This window comes from Siphateles boraxobius, unplaced genomic scaffold (assembly GCF_051911475.1).
Source record: "Siphateles boraxobius isolate OS27281-9 unplaced genomic scaffold, OSU_SipBor_1 22, whole genome shotgun sequence".
Taxonomy (NCBI): domain Eukaryota; kingdom Metazoa; phylum Chordata; class Actinopteri; order Cypriniformes; family Leuciscidae; genus Siphateles; species Siphateles boraxobius.
In genome coordinates, this window is record NW_027508833.1 from 17780415 (window position 1) to 17802658 (window position 22244).

At 36.5% G+C, this 22244-nt stretch overlaps 1 protein-coding gene across 2 annotated transcripts in view; it reads left to right on the top strand.

The window, feature by feature from the left end:
• tonsl (tonsoku-like, DNA repair protein) overlaps nucleotides 1-22244 on the top strand; it is a 31175-nt gene that overhangs the window by 1136 nt on the left and 7795 nt on the right. The window contains exons 3-24 of one of the 2 annotated variants that reach the window (XM_077238894.1): nucleotides 41-183; nucleotides 271-454; nucleotides 627-756; nucleotides 2106-2277; nucleotides 2402-2516; nucleotides 2701-2846; nucleotides 3743-3895; nucleotides 4068-4193; nucleotides 5679-5874; nucleotides 6466-6521; nucleotides 6609-6698; nucleotides 6832-6904; nucleotides 6983-7146; nucleotides 8923-9046; nucleotides 10864-11093; nucleotides 12624-13089; nucleotides 14034-14221; nucleotides 16681-16781; nucleotides 16868-17024; nucleotides 18274-18352; nucleotides 18460-18767; nucleotides 20832-21002. In XM_077238894.1, the coding sequence (XP_077095009.1) occupies nucleotides 41-183; nucleotides 271-454; nucleotides 627-756; nucleotides 2106-2277; nucleotides 2402-2516; nucleotides 2701-2846; nucleotides 3743-3895; nucleotides 4068-4193; nucleotides 5679-5874; nucleotides 6466-6521; nucleotides 6609-6698; nucleotides 6832-6904; nucleotides 6983-7146; nucleotides 8923-9046; nucleotides 10864-11093; nucleotides 12624-13089; nucleotides 14034-14221; nucleotides 16681-16781; nucleotides 16868-17024; nucleotides 18274-18352; nucleotides 18460-18767; nucleotides 20832-20924 (3494 nt within the window). In that variant the 3' untranslated portion in view covers nucleotides 20925-21002. Of the gene's footprint in view, nucleotides 1-40; nucleotides 184-270; nucleotides 455-626; nucleotides 757-2105; nucleotides 2278-2401; nucleotides 2517-2700; nucleotides 2847-3742; nucleotides 3896-4067; nucleotides 4194-5678; nucleotides 5875-6465; nucleotides 6522-6608; nucleotides 6699-6831; nucleotides 6905-6982; nucleotides 7147-8922; nucleotides 9047-10863; nucleotides 11094-12623; nucleotides 13090-14033; nucleotides 14222-16680; nucleotides 16782-16867; nucleotides 17025-18273; nucleotides 18353-18459; nucleotides 18768-20831; nucleotides 21003-22244 lie in introns of those variants that run through there. The other variant, XM_077238893.1, reaches the window with a different exon arrangement.

The following is a 22244-nucleotide window of genomic DNA, read 5'->3' on the forward strand; positions in this document are numbered from 1 at the left end:
TGTATTATGTGATAATCAGTCTGGCACATGTTTCTTCTAGGTGACTATCGAGCTGCTATTGAGGAGCATCGGCAGGAATTGGCGCTGTCTGAGAATTTGCATGATGTGATTGGATCTGCTGTAGCCAATAGGAAGATTGGAGAGTGCTATGCAGAACTGGGGAACATTGAAGCTGCTCTGAAGGTTTGCAAATACATACTAGCTAGAAGGGTAGTCCGTGCATGGGGTGCAGTCATTCACACATACTCTCTCTCTCTCTCTCTCTCTCAGCACCAGAGGCTTCATCTGAATCTGGCACGATCTGTGCATGATGCAGCAGAGGAGCAGAGGGCACTGGCCACTATTGGAAGAACATACCTCTTCCTCTTTGACTCGGACCATTCACGGGACAGCTTGAAGCATGCTGAAGATGCGTTCATGAAGAGTTTGGCCATTGTAGATGAGCGCCTAGAAGGTTAAAAAATTATTTTATACTTTTAAAATTACATGGTTAACCTGCTCAGAATGACATACTACTAGAAATGTGATAATCTGCGATGTTTCCTAAAAAAGAAAACATTGCATGTGTACTGTTTAACCTGTTCTTTTTCTCCATGTGTTTGATGCTTTTGTCGCTGTTTCTGCAGGTACAGTGTCGTCGCGAGAGCTCGCTGAGATGAAGGCTCGTCTCCTGCTGAATCTGGGCTGTGTGTATGATGGCATGAAGGAACCGCAACGCTGCAGTGACCTCATACGACAGAGCATCTACATCGCAGAGTAAGAAAATGTTTGTCTATTAACGAACAAAAATGTGGACAAGGTTTGGATTAATTAAGGTGCATATTTTTTATGTTTTTGAAAGAAGTCTCTTATGATCACTAAGGCTGCATTTATTTTAAAATACAGTAAAAAAAAGTAGGATTGTGAAATATTATTACAATTTAAAAAACTGATTTCTATTTGAATATATTAAAATGTTAATTATTCTTGTGATAGCAAAGCTGAATTTTCAGCATAAATTTTTTGTGTGAAGACAAATATTATTATTTTTTTACTACAATTTAACCGGTTTCTTCCTATGAAAAAAGCCATGGTAGCTGGCATAGCGTTAAATTATAAACAAACAGACGTTTATATAATTAAATAATAAAAATAGTTTAAAGTCCTCCTGTGGTGAAAATCATGTTTTTAATGTTGTTTATATGTCTATGTGTTGGTTTTTAATATGCTTTAAGACAAACCATGTGCAAATTCATAAAGCACCATTGCTGAATATTTTCTCCTTAAAACTTCAGTGAACCAAAGACAGTCTCAAAAACACAGTTTGAGTGTTTCTGTCGTCACAAACTACCTTGTAACCAATCATGTCAACATGACAGCGGGCTTTAGCATATCATTAACCGCAAACTAGCAGGGGAGTCTCGAGAGATGCCAGGTTGTAGGATATTTTTCTATTGATATGAAAAATCGGGTAGATAGCAGGCTTATGATGTATATCACGATGTTATGATGAACTATATGCCTTTCTCCACTGATGTTCTGAGTTGTTCAAAGCGTTTCTAAGGATACTCATTTTAGAAGGCAGCTGTGAGACTCTGAGATGGTGAACGGGAACATGGTTTGTGTAACATTAGCAAAACATTTTTAGCTGTTTGATAACCATTAATCATATTAATTACCGTTGTGTGTGCGACGTTGTGAAGAGCTAGACCATTGTGCAGCGAGTGGATCTCTGAGCTGGCGTGAGTGGAGGCGGGGCTAATTAGCATATTCATAGGTCTGCGGATACTAAATGAAGCAAGGGTGTAGAGTTAAATTCAAGCTATTTAAAGGCATGAATTTTTTTTTTCACAGTAAAAAACATAAATATGTCATTTTGGTGATCAAAGAAGTTTTAAGATATATAATTACTGACTACCGGGGGACTTTAATATTTACATGTAACATTATGAGGGCAACCTTGTTTTTTAGGCTAAGAATGTTATAAAACTTTTCATGATTTTTTTTTTAAATGAATACAGTACTGAGTTTCAACACTTAACCAAAATATTGTAGCTGAGAGAGACCTCATTACGTCTGCCTTGGTACAAAAGCATTTTGTGGATATCTGACGTATTTTCCTCTAGGAAAAACAAGCTCCTAGAGGATCTGTATCGTGCCAACTTCAACCTGGGCAGCATTCACTTCCGAAACGGGCAGCACTCCCGCGCCATGCGCTGTTTTGAGCAGTCTAAAGAATGTGCCCGAAAAATGAAGGACAAGTTCAGTGAGAGCGAGTGCTTCCACAGTATTGGCAAGGTGATAATCCCACCGCATCTCCAAACAGCAATGTGATCAACATGTACCTGCATGGTTTGTTATTTCCCGTCCCTTTTAATGATTTTTGTCAGGTGTATTTATTTTTTGCTGTGCATCTGTTCAGATATTGCTTCATCTTGGTGACTTTGCGGCAGCGCGCCGTTCTCTGAAGAAAGCGTTCTGTCTGGGCTCCCAGCAGCCTTCTGAACGTGAGGCCGTCAAGAAAGATTTCAAACACGGTGAGATTAAGAACAGCTGTGAGCGATTTTGCCAGATCAAGAGATCTAACGGCGGTTTGTCTCTTAAAGCTGCATAGCTTATGGGTGAATGCTGATTTTTCAGTTAGAAGATGCTAAATTAACGCTCTGTAGCTTCTCATGACAGTATTAGCATAGCGTTTGACTGAATATGTGTCTGATGCAGCCATCCGTGGCTGTCAGCTGGAGCAGACGGCAGCAGAAGTGACGGATAAGTTTTCCCATGAGGCCATGGATTTGTCAGAGCAGTTGGGAGATCTTTACTGTAAAGTGGGCTGCTATAACAAAGCTCTGGAAGCTTATCAAACACAAGTAAGAAAATACTTACAATACACTCAAAAACGATTAAAGTGCCCCCATTCTGCTATTTTATAGGTTCCAAATTTAGTTTTGGAGGTCTCCTTCAATATTTACATGTATCGAAGGTCAAAAATATACATTGCAGCGTCACCGCTTTTCTAGCAGTGTCTGAAACTGTTCAATCAAAGGATCCTGTCTTTCTAAACCTCTCTTCTCCGAGAGCCTACTCTGCTCTGATTGGTCAGAATTCCCAGTCTGTTATGATTGGTCTACTGCTTACACCACGTGTTGAAAACAAAACTGTCATATATCCGAATTCGAGCTCTGGATCTTCCTCAGCACTTCTTGTTGCGCTTTGATATGAACAGTAATGATGGTGTCGGTTTTACTGTATCAATTCCAGCGCGAGTCCTCGTTCTTTAGAAGTGCGTGTAAAGTCGACAAGAGAAACCAAACTCTTCCAGGCCTCAGCTACAACTATAGTGTTTGTGGGCGGGTCAGAGTAAATGTTGTTCGGGGGCAACCAATGAAGACCATAGGTTGGCATTATGCAAATGTGTTACAAATCTATGTAGGTTTTGTGCAAAAGTGAGACTGAATTTACCCACGACTCATTTCAGGCGGTTTAGAATCGCTACTTTATTTTGGGAGACAATTACTCCATTTATCGTGCACTTTGATCTTTAAAACTTTGCCAACACTTTACATTCACAAACAGCTATATTAAACACTGCATGAAAGGGAATATCCAAAAAGGCTTGATGGGGGCACTCTAATATATTGCAGTTTCTTTATAGTCGAGATTAAATGTTTTATTTGCTTTTACTGTAATTTAATGTATTTATTAATTTTCAGTATATGACTATAACCTTTATTTAAAGTTCTTACTTCATGTGTTTGTGTATTAGCTGGTGTGTGCAGAGACTTTAGGGAAGCCTGCTCGTGAGTTAGCCGTCATTTACGTGTCGCTGGCGGCCACATACACCGATTTGCGAATGCACCACAGGGCCGTGGAACATTACAGACAAGAGTTAAAGCTGAGACAGGGCAACCCTAAAGAGGTAACATGCCCACAGATGAGTAACTCCTTACAAACTGCTAAGTTGTCTACTAATTAACTACCAGACACTTAGAGTTTTCGTGAAAAATCTGTTGTACATTATCCTGAGAGCTGAGTGACTTTATACAAACATCCTCACTTTTCAATTTTTATGTTGTTATTGTGTTTTTCAGGAGTGTGAGACATGGTTAAATATAACTGGTTGTCAGGAGGAGATCGGACAGCCAATGGAGACCATTGATCAAAGTTTTAGTGCTGCTCTGAGCTGTGCTGAGAGATCAGGACTAAACAAACTACAGGTTTGTTCAAATAACTTGAGGCTTAAGTCTTGGTTTCATGAGCAGACACACTGGTTTCATGAACAGACACACTGGTTTCATGAGCAGACACACTGGTTTCATGAGCAGACACACTGGTTTCATGAAAAGACACACTGGTTTCATGAGCAGACACACTGGTTTCATGAGCAGGAGACGCACTGTTTTCATGATTTGAAAAGGTGTACTTTCTGAAAAAGTTTATAGTTTGTCAGTGGTCCTGGCTAATAGCTAATAGAGTAATGATGCTGTGAATTCAGCTTTGAATCACAGAAATCAATTATATTTTAAAGTATATTAATATAGAAAACCATTATTTTAAATTGTAATAATATTTTTCTATATTTTTTATCAAATAAATGCAGGCATGATGAGTATAAGAGACTTCCTTCAAAAACATTAAAAATAGTAATGTTTCCAAACTTTTACTGTATGTTTGTTTATTTTTACATTTTATTTATTTTTGCTACTACTGTACAATAGGGTCCTATTATTTTATGATAGTTAATGCATTAACTAACAATAACTAACACTAAGCAATACATTTGCAATAATAAAAATACAACTGTTCGTTGTTAGTTAATGTTAGCTCAGGTCTATTAAATTATAACAGATACAACTTTTGACTTTAATTACGTCTTAGTAAATGTTAAAATGTAACTAAATAAATGCATTAGAAATAATTGTATTGTTAATAACTAATGGAAATTTATTGTAAAGTGTTAAAAGTGTTTTTTTTAAAGTAAATTTATTTAAATACATGCATTCATTGTATTTATTTATTTTATTTATTTAAAAATACAATTCAAAAATTTAAAAAAAAAATTATACTTTTAACTCTTTGATTCTGTTCTGTAAAGCTATTAAAGTATTTTTGTTCACAAATAAAGAAATTTGAAAAACTGTGCGGGTAAAAAGCAAGTAACAAACACTGCTTTTGATTACTAGATTTGGTTATGTGAATGTGATTTTTAAAAATCGTATTTTTTTTTAAATCTCCACGGCTTGGTTGACTGTTGGCGGTACCCGTAACGGCAAAAAACACATTCTGGTTGAGTACCATCTCTAAGTCTATGTGCACTGGGAATCACATTCTCTCAAACAAATGACCAGATAAAGCAAATTTTATATATCATGTACACAGTGAATCTGGCATTAATATGAAATAGTGAGTTGGATATAGTCCACCAAAGTTTGAAATGTAGGATTAAAAGCTCTACAGTGTAGGATATTCTTTTGTACGTGTCCAGTGACTGCAGACCATTGCATTCATAAATCAAAGATGAACAGATTACTCAGGACTGCCGAGCCAAAGTTGGAGGTTCGAACCCCAGAAGGGTTGGTTCATGAATTCTAACCATAGGGCCCTTGAGGAAGTACACTTAACTCCGTTACTGAACCTTTAATCAAGTATGAAATATCACTTTGGATAAGAGAGATGTGATTCCATCTGTGATGTGATTCCAGAGGCGTGTTTTGAGAGCGTGGGTTCAGGCCCAGCGGCGCTGCGGTTCCTCGCAGTGTGACGACACAGAGGCCCGGCTGATGGAGCTGTGTGAGCGGGACGGCCTGAGACTGGAAGACAGTGAAGAGGAGGATGAAGAAGAGGAGGTGGAGAACAGTGAACCCCTGGAGGACAGTGACATTCAATACTCTGACTCCGGTAATACACGCATAACACACAGAGGTTTATAGAATGCTAATACCAATAAATAGAATGCTAATACCAACAAATACCAAAAAATCTATTTTAAAATCTTTTAGTAATTTTAGTACTTGACATTTTATTGAAGTTTGTGGCCAAGGCAACATGTCTGATTTTCGTTGACGCTTTTTTAAGTCTAATTTTTATATTTTATTTTATTTCAGCTTTTCTTTTAATTAGCAAAATCAATTTTTAATAGTTTGTTAACAATAGCAACACTGAGTGCAGTGATGGCATCAGATGGTAATACCTTGGCATTTTGATATGTTACTACTGTATGCATATACAGTACCTTGATTTTACATATATCACAGGCAAGACCATTGCAGTACACTGGCATGAATATCATGATATGTGTCAAATTATACATCAAAGTACCATGCTATCACATTATTGGACCCAATATTTACTTTGTAATTCTTACTATGTTATATGTTCAATTAACTAAATGTGCTATGTGGTGTGTTTTTCTTTTTAAAATGATGAAAAATATAAATCAGGATGTTCATTTATACAGTATCTGAGTGAGTGAATAATCTGTTTGTGCAGATGATGATCTGGAGGGTTATGATAAGATGGTCACGGGCAGGAGGAAGACGCAGAGGGTGAGATCCGACAGACTGTGGTTTATGCTGTGCTTCATCCTCGTGTGTTTCATTGTTTGTTCATCTTGTTCTGTGTTGCTTGTGCAGTGGAACCGACGGAATGAGAAGGGCGAGACGGTTCTCCACAGGGCCTGTATAGAGGGAAACGTAAAGCAGGTTCAGTGTTTGATTGATCAGGTGGGTTTGGCTTTTTTCAGTGTAGGTACTTCACTTTTTAAGAGTGAAATGGCTTTGACCCTCTTGAGGAAGTATTTGATGGTTGTATAAAATGGACCTTTCTCTGTTATGTTTGTTTTTTGTTCTCTGACAGGGTCACCCGGTTAACTTGAGGGATTACTGCGGGTGGACTCCTCTGCATGAAGCTTGTAACTACGGTCATCAAGGTACTGTGTACTGCAGGTTTACATTCATAATAGTTATATCAGAGAGACTGAAATCTGATTATTTTTTACTTTTTTCAGAGATTGTAGCTTTGCTGCTGGACCGTGGAGCAAATATAAATGACCCTGGGGGTCGAGACTGTGATGGTGTCACACCCCTGCATGACACGCTGAATTGCGGCCACTTCCATGTAGCACGACTGCTGGTGCAGAAAGGGGCGTCAGTCACTGTTCGCAATGGCAAGGTCAGGAAAACACGAATGCTACACATGCCTATTAACAAATAGACACAAATGTGAAACATTTCAAATTGCATGCATTTATATAAATATGGTAAATGTATATATACTGTCTTGTTTAGCTTTTAGCTGTCTTGTTTAGTATTTTTAATCATACTTTTATTTAGAAAAGATGCATTAAATTGATCAAAAGTAACAATAAAGACATTTTTTATGTTACAAAAGATTTCTATTTCAAATAAGTGCTGTTCTTTTAAACTTTATCAAAGAATCCTGGAAATTTTTTTTATCATGGTTTCCACAGAAATATTAAGCAGCACAACTGTTTTCATCATCGATCATAAGAAGAAATGTTTCTTAAACAGAAAATCTGCATTTTAGAATGATTTCTGAAGGATCATGTGACACTGAAGACTGGAGTAATTATGCTGAAAATTCAGCTTTGATCACAGAAATAAATTACACTTTACTATATATTCACATTGAAATAATATTTCACAATATTACTGGGTTTGTTTTGTATTTTTAATCAAATAAATGCAGCCTTGGTGAGCAGAAGAGACTTCTAAAAACATTAAAAATCTTACCGACCCCAAACTTTTGAACGGCAGTGTGTGTGTGTATATATATATATATATATATATATATTAAAAATAGAAAACCGTTATTTTAATGTGTCATAGAATTACTGTTTTTACTGTATATGATCAATCAAATGCTTTTTCAGTATATATAAGGCTACTTACACTAGTATTTTCATGTCAAGTCAAGTCAAGTCATCCTCATTTATATAGCGCTTTTAACAATGTAGATTGTTTCAAAGCAGCTTTACAGAGATAAACATATAATTTAAGGTAACAGAGATTGGTTTGGTTTTATAGTGGCTCTTGAAAAATGTTTTTTCCAGCTAAAGCTAGTTTTGATTGATTCACTTCTGTCTAAATGATCATTTGTTATTAAATTAGGGGCCGCTAAGACGACACCGTTCTCGCTAAACAGACTTTAAACGTGAACCTGTGATAGACGCTGATGGCGTTCACATGCGCATTAAGAATTGATTCTATAGTTATGTGCGTTTGAATATATGTGCGCAGGTTTGTAATTCCTTACAAACCATGCCTAAACAAACTACTTGTCTATAAATTTTGATGCAGAATCTTTATTTTATCTTATCACTTTGGGTAGGTACGCGAACCGAAAAATTCCACAACGCTTTATCTGTAGAGTGGTATAGGGATCCTCCATAGGGAGAGGCTAGTTGGCACTTCAGCACTGCATTGTCATCAGGTCAGGGGAAAGTCCTTCGTCAGATCTGGAAACGGCCTGGATCCGGCAGGCTGCGGGAAAACCTCGGGATAAACAAAGACACTAAAATTAGCGTAGATGCCATTCTTCTTATGATGTAACGAGTACATCAGGATATGAGGGAAGTGTTCCCAGTTCCGGCTGACCTAATCTAAGCAGCCTAATATTGAATTATAGAAGAGTGTTATGTGAATGCTAGGTCAAAGAGATGTGTTTTTAGTCTAGCTTTGAACTGACAGACTGTGTCTGCTTCCCGGACAATGTTAGGAAGATTGTTCCAAAGTTTTGGTGCTAAATAGGAAAAGGATCTACCGCCAGCAGTCGATTTATATATTCTAGGTATTGTCAACTGGCCGGAGTTTTGAGATCGCAATATCCTCCTTTTCATCCTCCTTTCAGGAACAAAACCGATTGATTCATCATCTATCTTTGTTGATTCTGTCCACATTTGTCTTATATGTACATATTTATTTATAGGGACACACTCCTCTGGACACTCTCCGTCAGTGGTTTAAGACTTACAGCCGACAGCTGGACCAAGAGACAAAGCAGGATTGTTTGGAGACTGAGAAACTCATCAAGAGAGCACTGTCAGGAGACGGTGAGGAGATCAAAGATACTCATGTATTATGCAACCTAGGTTTATTTTAATGGCTTACCGATGATTCATAGCTGATTCTATGCATAATGTGTTTTAAAGGGGTCATGACATGGAAAAAAATGATTTGCCTTGATCTTTGTACCATTAAAACATCTTGCTGGTTTCATAGCTCAAAACATCCTCATTATAAACAAAGTAATCGATTAAGCAAAATGAAACTACACGCAATTGGCAAAGGCTACGATTATTTTATGCAATGCTTGTCAGTGCAGCACAGCTGATCGGTAGTAAATGCTGCTCCATCTGAACACCAGAGGGCGCTCTCATGCAGACACGTCAAATATGCCCCGGCGCAGAAGTAGACAACACGCGCGTCATTCCAGGAAATCCCTATGCATCATACTGTCACTGTAGCTGAATGTTGTCTTTTGTTGGACAAGAGGTTCATAAATGCCTCTCATGTTTGGAAAGATGTTTAACAATGCTTTTTCAAATGCACGTTATAAGTAACTCAAACTCGCAGTGCTTTTTAAAGGGAGTAGCATTTACTACGGATCACAGAGCCACGTACGTTACTGACAAGCTGCACATAAAAATAATCGCAGCCTTTGTGATTTCATAATCGCAATAATCCAAATAGGTTTAAGCACGATTTCCATGTTGATTGCGATTAATCGTGCAGCCCTAAAACAAAGCATTTATTTTATCAAGCTCCAAAAACGGCCTGTTGATATTGCGGGATATGTGACGTCACATGGTTAAACACATATGTGTATGACTGCCTCCAGAGCAAGACATCAACTAATAGTTATACATCATCGCACCATCGCCCACTGGCATTCAGTCGCTTAACGGCTGATATTTGCCTACACTGGATGTGAGCGTTGCGTTGAAAGCAAATAGAACCCATTATAATCAGTGACACTTTCTACACTTGATACAGCATACAGATGCGCATTCAGTTTCTGGCGTTCTCTACACACTTGAGTGCCGAGAACAGGACAAATGGAAGAGTGAAAGAACGTTTGCTTTGAACGTCCAGTTTAAACAGCTCATTTGTGTCTCTAGAGACTTCAGAAGGATCCCAGCATCGGACACAAGTGGTTTATTTTAATGGCGTCCAGGATCATGCCGAAGGGTTAAATGTTTGTTCGGAGCATTTTGTTTAGTCAGGGAGGCAGAGTGCAATAAAGAGAGTTCCCAAAGAAACATTTGTTGACAACTGTATTGGATCTAAATGCAGCTGCATCACAAACTGTCAGTAAATGATTTCATAATGCTTTGTCTGTAAATTATGGTTTTATATGAATACTGTTTTCAAAACACTAACTCACGTGCAACAGCGAGTGGGCGTTGATACAGTTTCCTATGCAACGACGTTAACCAATAACATTAGCCGTTTACTGACATGGCTTTAAGGAGCCACCCCTAAAAACTGCATCAATTCAGACAGAGGGTCAGAATGAAGGGTGAAAATATAACGGCTATATATATATATATATATATTTATATGTGTATATATAATTTCTTATTTTCTTGTGTGCAAAATAACTGTTAACGTTATAGGTCAACCTCAAGGAATATTAAAATAATAAAATCCATGTCACGACCCGTTTAATGATAACTGATGAGACATACACAAAATTACTGAAATTAAATAAACTCATTTAAAATTCAAGACAATACTTGATTTTATGACCTAAATTAGATTGACACAAAGTTCAAGAACACTTGATTTATGGAAGATGAATTGGAAGTGTTGGTACTTCAAAAAGGAAATCTCTGTACTTAAAAATCATTTTCTTATTCTGCTGTAGTCTCAGTTATATCGAAGGTTTCACGGCAGCAGAAGAAGCTTCAGGACAGTCAGCTGTTTGATGCAGAGTATTCAGAACCACTGTTGCAGGAGTCCCCGCCGTCACCCCAGCACATCATTTCACGTCCCACTCCGACTGTCCCTACTCCAAAAGATTCGGCTCCCAGACTCAGAGGCACCTCCGGTTCAGCGCGCCGGCAACGAGGGATGGAAGTAGATGTTCTGTATGGGGTAAAGTTGCTTTTCTGAACAGTTTTTACTAAGGCTGCACAATATCGAAAATAAAATCCGAAAATCAAAATTAAAATAAAATCCATATTGTGATATGGCTTGGTGCAATTGAATCGCACTGACCGCTATTTAAATCAATATATGCACTACCGATTTTAATGAAGCAAGCCTTTAAAAGTCTAGCAGACAATATAAGTCTATATTCGTCATTCAAAAAGAGAAACCAAAACAAGGACTGCAGATATACAAACCGTGAACCATTACCATTTTCAATATCAATTATTCTGATCACTTTCTTAATTTCAGGCGGCTCATGATGTTATGAAAATATTCGCATATTGGAATGCTCAGTAAGATGATGTAAAATTAGAACCACCTTCTGTTCAGAGTCAGTCTTCTTTGCGTGCTTTTCTTCACTTTCGCTTTTCTTCTCGTTCGCTAAACTGTATGACGGCTCCTACGGCGATTCAACATGCTGAATTGGCTGAATTGCCACAAATGTGAGCCCGAATACAACTAAAGTGTGAACACAGTAAAGAGTAGCCCGACAAGCGCTTGGTGTGTCACGGCCCTTAGACTCTAATTTCATGAGCTACGTGTGTAAATGAACACAGTGCAGTGCTTCATTCTGAAACCAGCAGCTCATATTTTTATTTGCCTGCCACCTATCAAAATAAAAGATCGATGGGTTACCATTTGAAAATGAAAAAATTAAGACATAAATATTGTTTTTGTGATTTTATATTAAAATAAAATGATTATTACTCTAATTTTTATTAAGTGAAATAGTGTTACTACTATGTATTTATTATTGTTGAATTAAAAAAAAAAAATCACAATAATCATTTTATAATCTATTATATTGGTTAAAAACTGTGGGAGTTTGGCTTATAAAAACTCAATTGTAAAGATATTTTTTAAAACACATTTTTTCATTACTAGAAAAAACATTGGTGTAGGGTTTCATTTTGATAACTATTTTCACAAATTGCTAGTAAATTTCAATAATATTGACAAAGAAATGGCAAGAAATGAATATTTTATTTACAACTTCAAAATAATTTTTTATTGCAGTGAAGCTTTTCCTAAATCCTAAATTAAGCAATTTTTTCGTTTTGAGATCCTAATTACTAAGGCGAATACTATGTTCGGAAAGAAAATGACTCTACGGAGCCCCTAAAGGGACATAGTGATGGGGAAAAAATATGAGATGGGAGGAAAAAAATATTTTAATATTTTTGCGTTCTCTTGCAGTTATATAGTTGTGTAATTATAATGTATATAATTTGCTGGAATCAGTGAGCCACTATCAATATGCGGGGTATTGAAATCGCTTTTGAATGTGTACTGGCTTTTTACTTTCACTTTCCTATTTGCGATCACGCATATGTACTGACATGTACACGCACACGCATATGTACTGACCATACATTTTACAAGATAAGATATTTGTCAATGATGCTCAGGATCTGGATGACTGACATCGACCTGTCCTTTAACTTATGTTTTTTTTTTTTGGTGTTGCTTTAGAACAAAAGCAGTTCTTCGGATGATTCTGACTCTGATTGCTCGTTCAGTCCTCTTCGTCCTGTTCGGTCAAGACCGCGTTCCCCAGCTGCCCAATCCTCGCAGGAATTCCCACCCAGTCAGGATCTTCCCTCCTTATACGCCGTCAGAGAGACCGCGTTGCCCCCGCAGTCAGACTCAGGCAGACTGGAGTACCAGAAGGCCATGCAGAACCTGGGCAGTGCCAAGTCCCGCCTCCTCACTCAGAGCCTATCAGAGCCGGCCTTTACCAGCACTCCAGCGGTGTCAGCCAATAGCAGATCAGCTTTGGTCCCAGAGGAGCAGTATGTGGCAGATGATTGGCTGGAGGATGACCTGAGCGATGTACAGCCTAAGAAAAAGCGGAGAGTTTCTGAGCATAACATCCCACGGGAAACAACTTTCAGACAACATAATAATTTCTCAGTCTCTGCGGAAGCTTCTCCTAGAGGTGTGTGACATCCCGGCACAATCATATCCATTCATTAGTTTCATGAGGATTATAATGTACACACAATAATGTATTCGGAATATTAGATTTTAGAGATTAGATTAGATTTTTTATTAATTTAATTGGGGCTTCACTTTTAGTTATTCTATTCTAGCATGCAATGCATTATATATACAATGTGAATTAGTTAAATCCTACATTTAATGTCCAACAACTGATAATTTTATAATTTTTTGCACTCCCTTACTTTTATTGAATGGCTAAAGTAATGCAATGCTTTAATAAAGTAATGCAAAAGTAACTACAACATTAGTTTCCTAAAAATTAGTGATTAACAAAATAATGTAACATTTCAACAAACACTTGATATAATAATTCCCAAAAATAATTCCCATACATAATCCCCAAAACTGAAATTTACCCATAATAAGTGGCTTCTGAAATACTTGACTCTGATTGGTCAGTTCCTGCAGTCAAATATTTTTTAATGATATATATATATATATATAATATATGTGTGTGTGTGTGTGTTATTTAATGTAATACACTTATAATATAATTAATAGATGGATATTAATGACACTAAACTGTTTTGTTGCCCGTTGTAAAGTCTCTCACTATTTAACAATTTCTTTCTTATCACATTTTCAGATCAATATTTTTGAGGTCCTGATCAACACGTCGGCATTTATTCTGTGATAATGTGCAGCTTAATATATGTTATAATATAATATATTTGTATGTTTTTAGTAATGCAATATTAATATAATATATGAATATAAAAATATACAGATATAAAAATATACAGATATTGTTGTTAATTAGTTTTTATGTCTCCCACATTCATCAAAATTGTATTGATTCATTTTGGGGTCCTGATCACTATGTTGGCAATTATTTTGTGATAAAGGTCAGCTGACTCTCTTGGATTTTTCTCATTGCAGTTCAGAGTTCCTCCAGTAGGGGTCTGTCTCTGAAGAAGGGCACTAATAAGTCTCGGCAGGTGAAGATGAATCAACTGCCTGGGATGGTGATGCTAGGCAGGAGAGAGGTCAGCAGGTCACATAGTCCCATCATGAACGAAGAATCTGACCCCAATCATGACCCTGCACCTCCTACCCATCAGTCAATGGTAATAGACCTCACTGTATCATTGGCTGTGTTTGGAATGTTAGTGTTAGTGTTGCTGCACTGGTCTCGACTGCATTTGTACTCAGTCTCGGTCTTAAACTAAGAGGACTCAGGATTTTAAGACCAGTCAAGACCACAACTGCACTAAATTGCCAGAATTAATTGTTAACTTCATTAATGTGATTGGATGTAAAACTTCCTGCTTCAAATGCAGTCAGTAACTTATGTCTAATTTGATTTCATTTGTTACTGTTGTGCCGGGTCAGAAATGAATGAGTAATTGTCAAAAATGTCACTACAAAATTAATACAAATGCCCACAACATTTTATTTTTAAAACATTAATCTCAACATTATTTATGCAGTTGTAAGTGTACCAATTCAGACGCAGTTTCTGTGCCACCTCTGCAGTGCAAAGACAGATTTTGTTGTTAGTGATTTCATTTGATTGATAACAGCTTTTATTCTAATAGTAGTAAATGTGGATCTTTTAGATGAATTTAAGGTGGTCTGGTCTTGGTCTTGACTTGGTTTTATATTTTATAGTGCTTGCTATTTTTCTTTATAATATGTGAAATGGTATGCAGTTGCAGTATAAAAGTTTAATTTAAAGGTATTGTAGGAAGAAATCCACAAAAATACTTTTTGTCCAAATTTGTTTAAATTGTCTTTATATATCAATGCATAATTGAAATGTAAGTACTCTGGAAAAGAAATTATAAAAATCGAGTTTCTGTAGTCCTCTCAGGACTGTAATAAACACAGCTCATTATTCCATTAACTCCCACCCCCTCCCTTCTTGGCCCCTTCCAAAGCCACGCCCCCAAAACACATGAACGCGCGATCCCGGCCGTTCGCTCAGCTGGAAGAGTCGGACGTGTTTACCAGCTTTACCAGATGTAGTGACATCATGTCAGAATCACAAGTAATAAAATAACTAACTTTATAAGTATGAATATAAACAATTAACATGGCTGTTAGTACTCACTATCAAGCTCGCATATCAATACTTGTAAAGTTTAAAATATTTTACTAGCTCGTAACGGAATCAAACTCAATATAAGGCAAAGCTATAAATAGCTTCACTGATACACGTTTACCGTTCCTATCAGTTACACTGTGATGAAGGTGAATTTGTAAGATTCATAACATAAGATTGTTTACAGATAAACTGAGTAACACACTCAAACACCTTCTCACAACTGCATTGCAGACACAAGATAATATAACACACACACACACACAACATTGTATAGCACATACAGATACAACATAAAGACATATGTAAACATATGTAGAGCATGATATAACAACAAACCAAACGTGAAAAAACGGAGCAGGTAGAGTTCACGGTGAAAATAGGAACACAGTTTAAGCAGAGGGTAAAGCTAGGTATAAAAATAGATCCCCTAAACTTTTTAACCTAAAGTTAGATTTGGCGAAATTAAACAAAACAGCTTTCAACTGCAGATAGGCCTATTGCTTATGTATCGTCTCAACCCTGGCTCACTAACAGTAACGTAATACCAGTCGACACCAAAGTTACACTGTTATAGCTAAGCCAGTACCGTTAGTTAGTTGTGCTACGTAACGTTAGGTAGCTATATTAGGTAGCTACGTGTGCTAGTGATACATGCTTCATGAAAAAATAAATGCCATCAAAATGAAAACAGCAAGATTACCTGTCCAGCAGAAATAAAGCCATCATGGAGTCACTTTTCAGCCCCTTGAGAATGAGATCCCTCAGTTGTCGCCACCGCTGGAAAGCCACGCCGATATTGACTCTCGTATGATTTCTTGATTTATCCAAAGACTTTTTGTTCATAGCCTTTTCAAATACTGTCTTCCTTTTTTTAACTTGTTTGACTTCGCTGCCTCTATATGCAGGTAACGTTACTGAGAATTTTGACTGTTCTTTCTCTGCCATAATATACTAGCTTCCGTGCCTCTTCAAACGGGTGCGCGCATTTGGGCTGCTCCTGTATCAGCAGAGGTGGTATCCATGGTAGCGAGGGAGAGTGACAGTCGCCCCAGCCAATCATTTCTTTCGTCCCGAATGGAATAATGAGCTGTGTTTATTACAATCCTGAGAGAACTACAGAAACTCGATTTTTGTAAAAAATTTTCCAGAGTACTTACATTTTAAGTATGCATTGATATATAAAGACAGTTTAAACAAATTTGGAAAAAAGTATTTTTGGGGATTTCTACCTACAATACCTTTAACAAGTGACATTCAGTTATCATTTTGGAAATAAATGGCGTTATTCTGCATTTTTATCCAAATTTTATCTAACAATTACAAAAAAAAAATCGGTTAAAAAGGAGGTTAGAAATACAATACTTCTATTTCTACATAATACTGCTCATTGTGTTTGATACTTACAGACTGCTATGATTAAAAAAATTAATAAATGCATTATCAATTGGCTGAACAACTATTATTATAATTTTTTTTAAGTCATCAGCATCATTCCAGAACCGAACAGCCCATGTGCCTGCACCAATCAGGATGAGGGTCAGAGTTCAGGACAATGTCTTCCTGATTCCAGTTCCTCACAGGTCTGATGCTAGTTTGTATGTATCAGATTGTGTGTGGTGTGTTCTGAGTGTATGTTATTGTAGATGTTGTTTTTGTGTTTGTGCAGTGAGGCAGACTCCTGTACGGTGGCGTGGTTGTGTGAGCAGGCCTCTCAGCGCTACTATCAAATGTGTGGATTACTGCCACGTCTGTCCCTGCAGAAAGAGGGCGCTCTGCTCTTACCCACAGACCCACTGCTGGCTGTGCTACACACCAATGAAGAGGTCAGAGGTCGTGTGAAAACATCGTGGACTGTTTTCTGTTGTTTTGTGGGTTATTGTCTTTTAAGAACATAAGTACATTTTTATTTTATTTGGGATTGTAGCAAAAAAAAAAATCATACTGTCACAGTTGAGATTAAAAGAATTGCCAGGACAATATAAGTAATAATTAAATAATAATAATAATAATAAACAAATAAATAAGAATATTTTTTTCATTTGGGTGGTAATATACAATAATACAATATAATATAATATAATAGACAGATCTTAACACCACTAAACTATTTAATTGTCTCTCACTATTCTGCAGTTTCTTTCTTACCACATTTTCAGAACAATATTTTCATTTTGAGGTCCTGATCACCGTGGCACAATAAAACAAAATAAATATTTTCTGACTTTTTTTCTTGCTATTCTGACTCTTTTTTTTTACCTTCTAATTGCATTTTTATAGTTTATATTTTGCAATTCAGACTTCATGATTCGCAATTGCGAATTATAACTCAGAAGTATGAACAATAATTATGTAAAATTTGTGATATAAAAAATCAGAATTATGATATATAAAGTAGCAATTCTGAGTTACTTTTTTCCTCAGAATTTATTAGATATAAACACAATTGTGAGATATAATGTCTGAATTTTGAGACATAAACCTGCAATTCTGAAAAAATAAGTCAGAATTGTGAGATAAAAGTGTGCAATTACTTTTTTATTTTTGTATTCCATGGCGTAAACAAGCTTACATACCAAAATCGTGAATATATGTATAGTCTAGTAATTTAAATCCTACTTTACTTCATGGTACTTCATCTCATTTGGTTTTCTTATTTATTTGAAACTTCATGGACACAAAACCAAAAGATAATATTATTCATAACATATGATTTACTCTGGTAGTGAAGTTTCACCATCATATTAAAAACAAAAGACTCAAAAGAAGAAAGTCTCAGTAACGCATTTTAAATATTACTGGATGCGTTTGAAGTGTGAAAGGGCCTGGCTGCTCTCTTCTTCTTTTCTTTTCTTTTTTATTATTGATCTATGGTATTAACAATATTGCCCCGGCTGATTTTTACCTTTGAACAAAAGATCCAAAATTTTTAATTAAAATTCCATAAAAGTAGTCCATACAACTAAAGAGCTTTATTATAAGTCTTCTGAATCCGAGTAGCTTTGTGTGGTAAACAGGCTGAAAGTTTGCTAATTTTCACCACAAACCTTTCTTTTTTCATCTTTTTTTCATCAGGTTCTTGCGGAGGTGTGTTCATGGGATCTTCCTCCACTCCCCGAGCGCTACAGGAAAGCCTGTCAGAGTCTGGGAGTGGGTGAGTGACCCTTTGTGTTCCTAAACTTCTTCTCTGTCTCAAAGAAGTCAAGGATCTTTCTTACAAAACGCGCTTGTCTGATATTTTTCATGTTATGTGTGTTTCAGAGGAGAACCTGCGTGTGTCCCGGCTGTGTGAGGTGCAGGACAGCAGCTCCTGTGTGAACGTCTGTGGACTCAGTTTGCCTCCAGCGTCTCTGACTCCTCTTCTCCGAGCGCTGAAGCTGCAGGCCAGCCTCACGGAGCTGCGCATCACTGCCAACCGTCTGAACGACGACATCCTTCCAGAAATGATGTCTGCTGCTGCCACTATGCCCAGACTCAGGATTTTAGACATATCAGCCAATCAGATCACTGGCGAGGGTCTCAAAAAAGCATCGGACACATTGGAAACGAAGAGTCAAACTGCTTTCCCTGTAAGTATACTTTAATTTATTCAGTAATATAAGATCTGTTATTAAGCTGCATTCACACTGCCACTGGTTTTGTTGATGTATGTTGCCAGTGCTGGCGGTGAGGTCGTGTTACTACTACTGGTTGCCTTGTAATGTTTATGAATGACATCCATTTATTCCATGTTGTAGATACCGAACCAATTTTAAAATGAATTTATTTCTCACACTGTATATTATAATGTTGTAATGTTATAACGTTTTTATTGTATTAATATTTCATGATAATACTGCGTGAGCAGAAGAGACTTCAATCAAAAACTAAAAAGAATAGTTGAATGGTTTTATTTAGTGAATAATTAACGGCAATGAATTAATCACGTAACAGATTTGGCTGAGAAATTGTCCCCGAAAGATCATTTAAAATCGTTATTGTGTTAAAGAAGAAAAGCGTCAAATAAACATTACAAAAAGTAGCTTTAGAAAGAAATATTTTATTTAATTCAACATAGAACTTCTTACACATAAACTTTTAGGCTACAACGGCCATGATTGTTTTTCTAAAATTGGTATTAATATATATACTGCCCAAAACAGTTTGGTTACCAAGTCATTCATTCATTTGATTAATTCAAACGGCTGATTCATTCAGGAATTAAGTAAATGGCTCTCTTTATGAATGGGCCATTGAATCATTGGTTCACCCGACTGATTCAGATTTATTCAAAAATTGAGCAAAAACAGACAATATCGTGTCTAAAATTTAACACTATTAACTTCTTATTTCTTGAATGTGTGATTTGCTTTAATATATCATATGATAAAAAACAAATGATAAAAACTCATACAGGGGCATTTTTGTCCTTATATCTTGAATTTTAGGGCCATTCTAATGGCATTCAATAGGCTCCATCATACAGCGAGTTGTTGCCCTGATTCATGTTCGCCACCAATCAACTGAATGAAATATAAGAGGACCTACATAAATCGACAGCCCCTAATAAATTTGTATATATATATATTAGGGCTGTCAATTTATGTAGGTCCTCTTATATTTCATACAGTTAATTTTTTTATATATATAATGATTTTTTTTCTGTATATTAATATTACATTATATATTATTGTATTCACCTTTCACTGATGAACTGCAGTTTGACACCCAACAAAGTGATTCATATATAGTGTGACGTGTTTTCACACATCCTATGTGATGGTGCACGGACGTGTTAGAGGGGATGAGTAAGTGACATCTGGGGTGCGTTTCCCAAAAGGATTGTTGTTCAACTATGATCGCAATTTCCATTGAACTCTATTGATAATGACCATAATTGGCTTTAGGAAACACACCCCTGTTTAGTCACCGGTTCTTCCATTCAGAGAGAACAAAATGTGTTTGGTGGAATATATAGCTTTTATAAAAAATAGTTTTCTATGTGGTCTTACTTTATTACAGTTTTTCTCGATTGCTTAAACACATTTCTTGAAACTATGTCTCGTATTCTCAAAACAGTCAACACAAATCCATAACGTCTCACCCAATTCCCCATACATCCTATTTTCAGGTCAAAATGAAGCTCTACACTAAAACCATTCACTCTTGCTGAAAAACCAAACTTTGCCCTCAGACATCACACACAAGGCCTCACAAACACACATACTACAACATAGTCTTACACACTGGTGCAATAAATTCAAAACAATATTTCAAAAACTAAGTTATGTTGCTTGTGGTTCCCCCCCTTACAAACCTTTTCACATGATGAACACAAAAAACACAACCAATGGATACATTGGCACTTTTTTATTTGTTCATGTACTACACAGGACAAAAATAAAAATAAAAATCTCTGTGTCCTAGAAAAAATAGAAGTGCTGATTCCTGTAACTGTAACACATCCTTTTTACAAAATGGAAGCATTCAGAAAACTCTCTGTATGTGAAGCAATTTGATGCATTTCTTTTTATTACAGTAGTATAGGCCAACAGCTACAGTACATGTATGTGTTGTAACAGCACATAGTAAAGCTCTCAAAAGTTACAGTAGAGAGCAGTCTGAAGTACATCTACCTGTTTTTCTCCCGGAAGGTTCCTATGATCGAGGCTATGGTGAAGCGACTCAAATATGGCTGTACTCGTAGACCAGCCTCCCTCATAGTCATACCATGGACAAAGACATGAGCAACTAGATTGGCACGAATTTCATCCGAGACATGTCTCCTTGACCTTGCCCTTTACCTTCCTCCTCCTCCTCTTCCACTTCCTTCACCTCTAACCTCAACTCCCATCTCCTCCTCCTCCTCATTCTCATCCTCATCCTCCTCCACTCCAGTGTCCTCGACCTCTTCCTTCATGTTGCTTCAAGCTGTGCTGACTCTAGTGAACGATATCGAATGCTAGTGCTTTCTAAATGACAACATGGTTTAGGCTATGAGAAATGAAGGGATTTGTGTGTAGAGTTCAACAGTTCTACAAATCTGACTCATGTGTCAAAAAAGGGGAATAGTGTTTATAGTTTAGGGAAATGGGTGTGCTTTTTGATATATGGCGTTTTGATTTTGAAATTTAATTCAAAAGCCTGGTTATAGTGTCAAGAAAAATCAAGAAAAACTGTAAACAAATCAAAATGTCATTAAAATGTATTTATTCATATTCAACAGTTCCTGAGCATATATCCATATGTCATAATGCAGTTTTGCTCCCGGGAAACCTTGAATATCAGGGTTGAGCATGGAGCTAGCTCAATTCCCAGGGAAATGCCTAAATTTGTTTCCAGGCATGGTAAAATCGTGTAAAATAATGAAATCATGGAAAATTTATTTCTGTAGTTAAATTGTATAGTCAGTTGAGGGAAGGTGTTTCTATAGCTAAAATATTAATTGTGTGATCTTTATACAATTTAAAAAAAGATCTTAGGTCAAGTCACCTTTATTTATCTAAAACTTTATACAACTTATTATAAAGCAGCTTCACAGTAGAAAACGGGACAATGACGACCAATGATGCAATCTTCATCAAATATGAGAGGAGTTCAAATTCTACTGTAAAGCTACTCTACACAGTCAATAGTGTCATTATTCAGCTTAGGTCAGTTCAGTGTTGATTCAGTTCATTAACTGTTCAGTGACATTTATGAAATGAGTTTAATTCAGCTATAAACCAGCTCTACAGAAGACAATTGTTGTAAAAAAAAAAAAAAGATCAGTTATGAAACCATATCCAGTCATCAAACTGCTTTTTATCAGACAGTCATTGAACAGGAAGATGCTTTTTTGGTTTTGTGGTATTGTGTGGGAAGTGTTTATGGTGAAGTCTAAAAGAACAGAGCTGTGAAATTCACACTTCATGAATTTTATACTGACAGAATATAGAGAACTTGTTGATCATTTCCTTATTTCAAGAGTTCTGTGGTGGTACCATTGTACAGTGATGGTATCAGATGGTTGTAAAATTGATATGATAACACTTAGAGCCTTTAGAGTATGAGTAAAATGTCTGCTT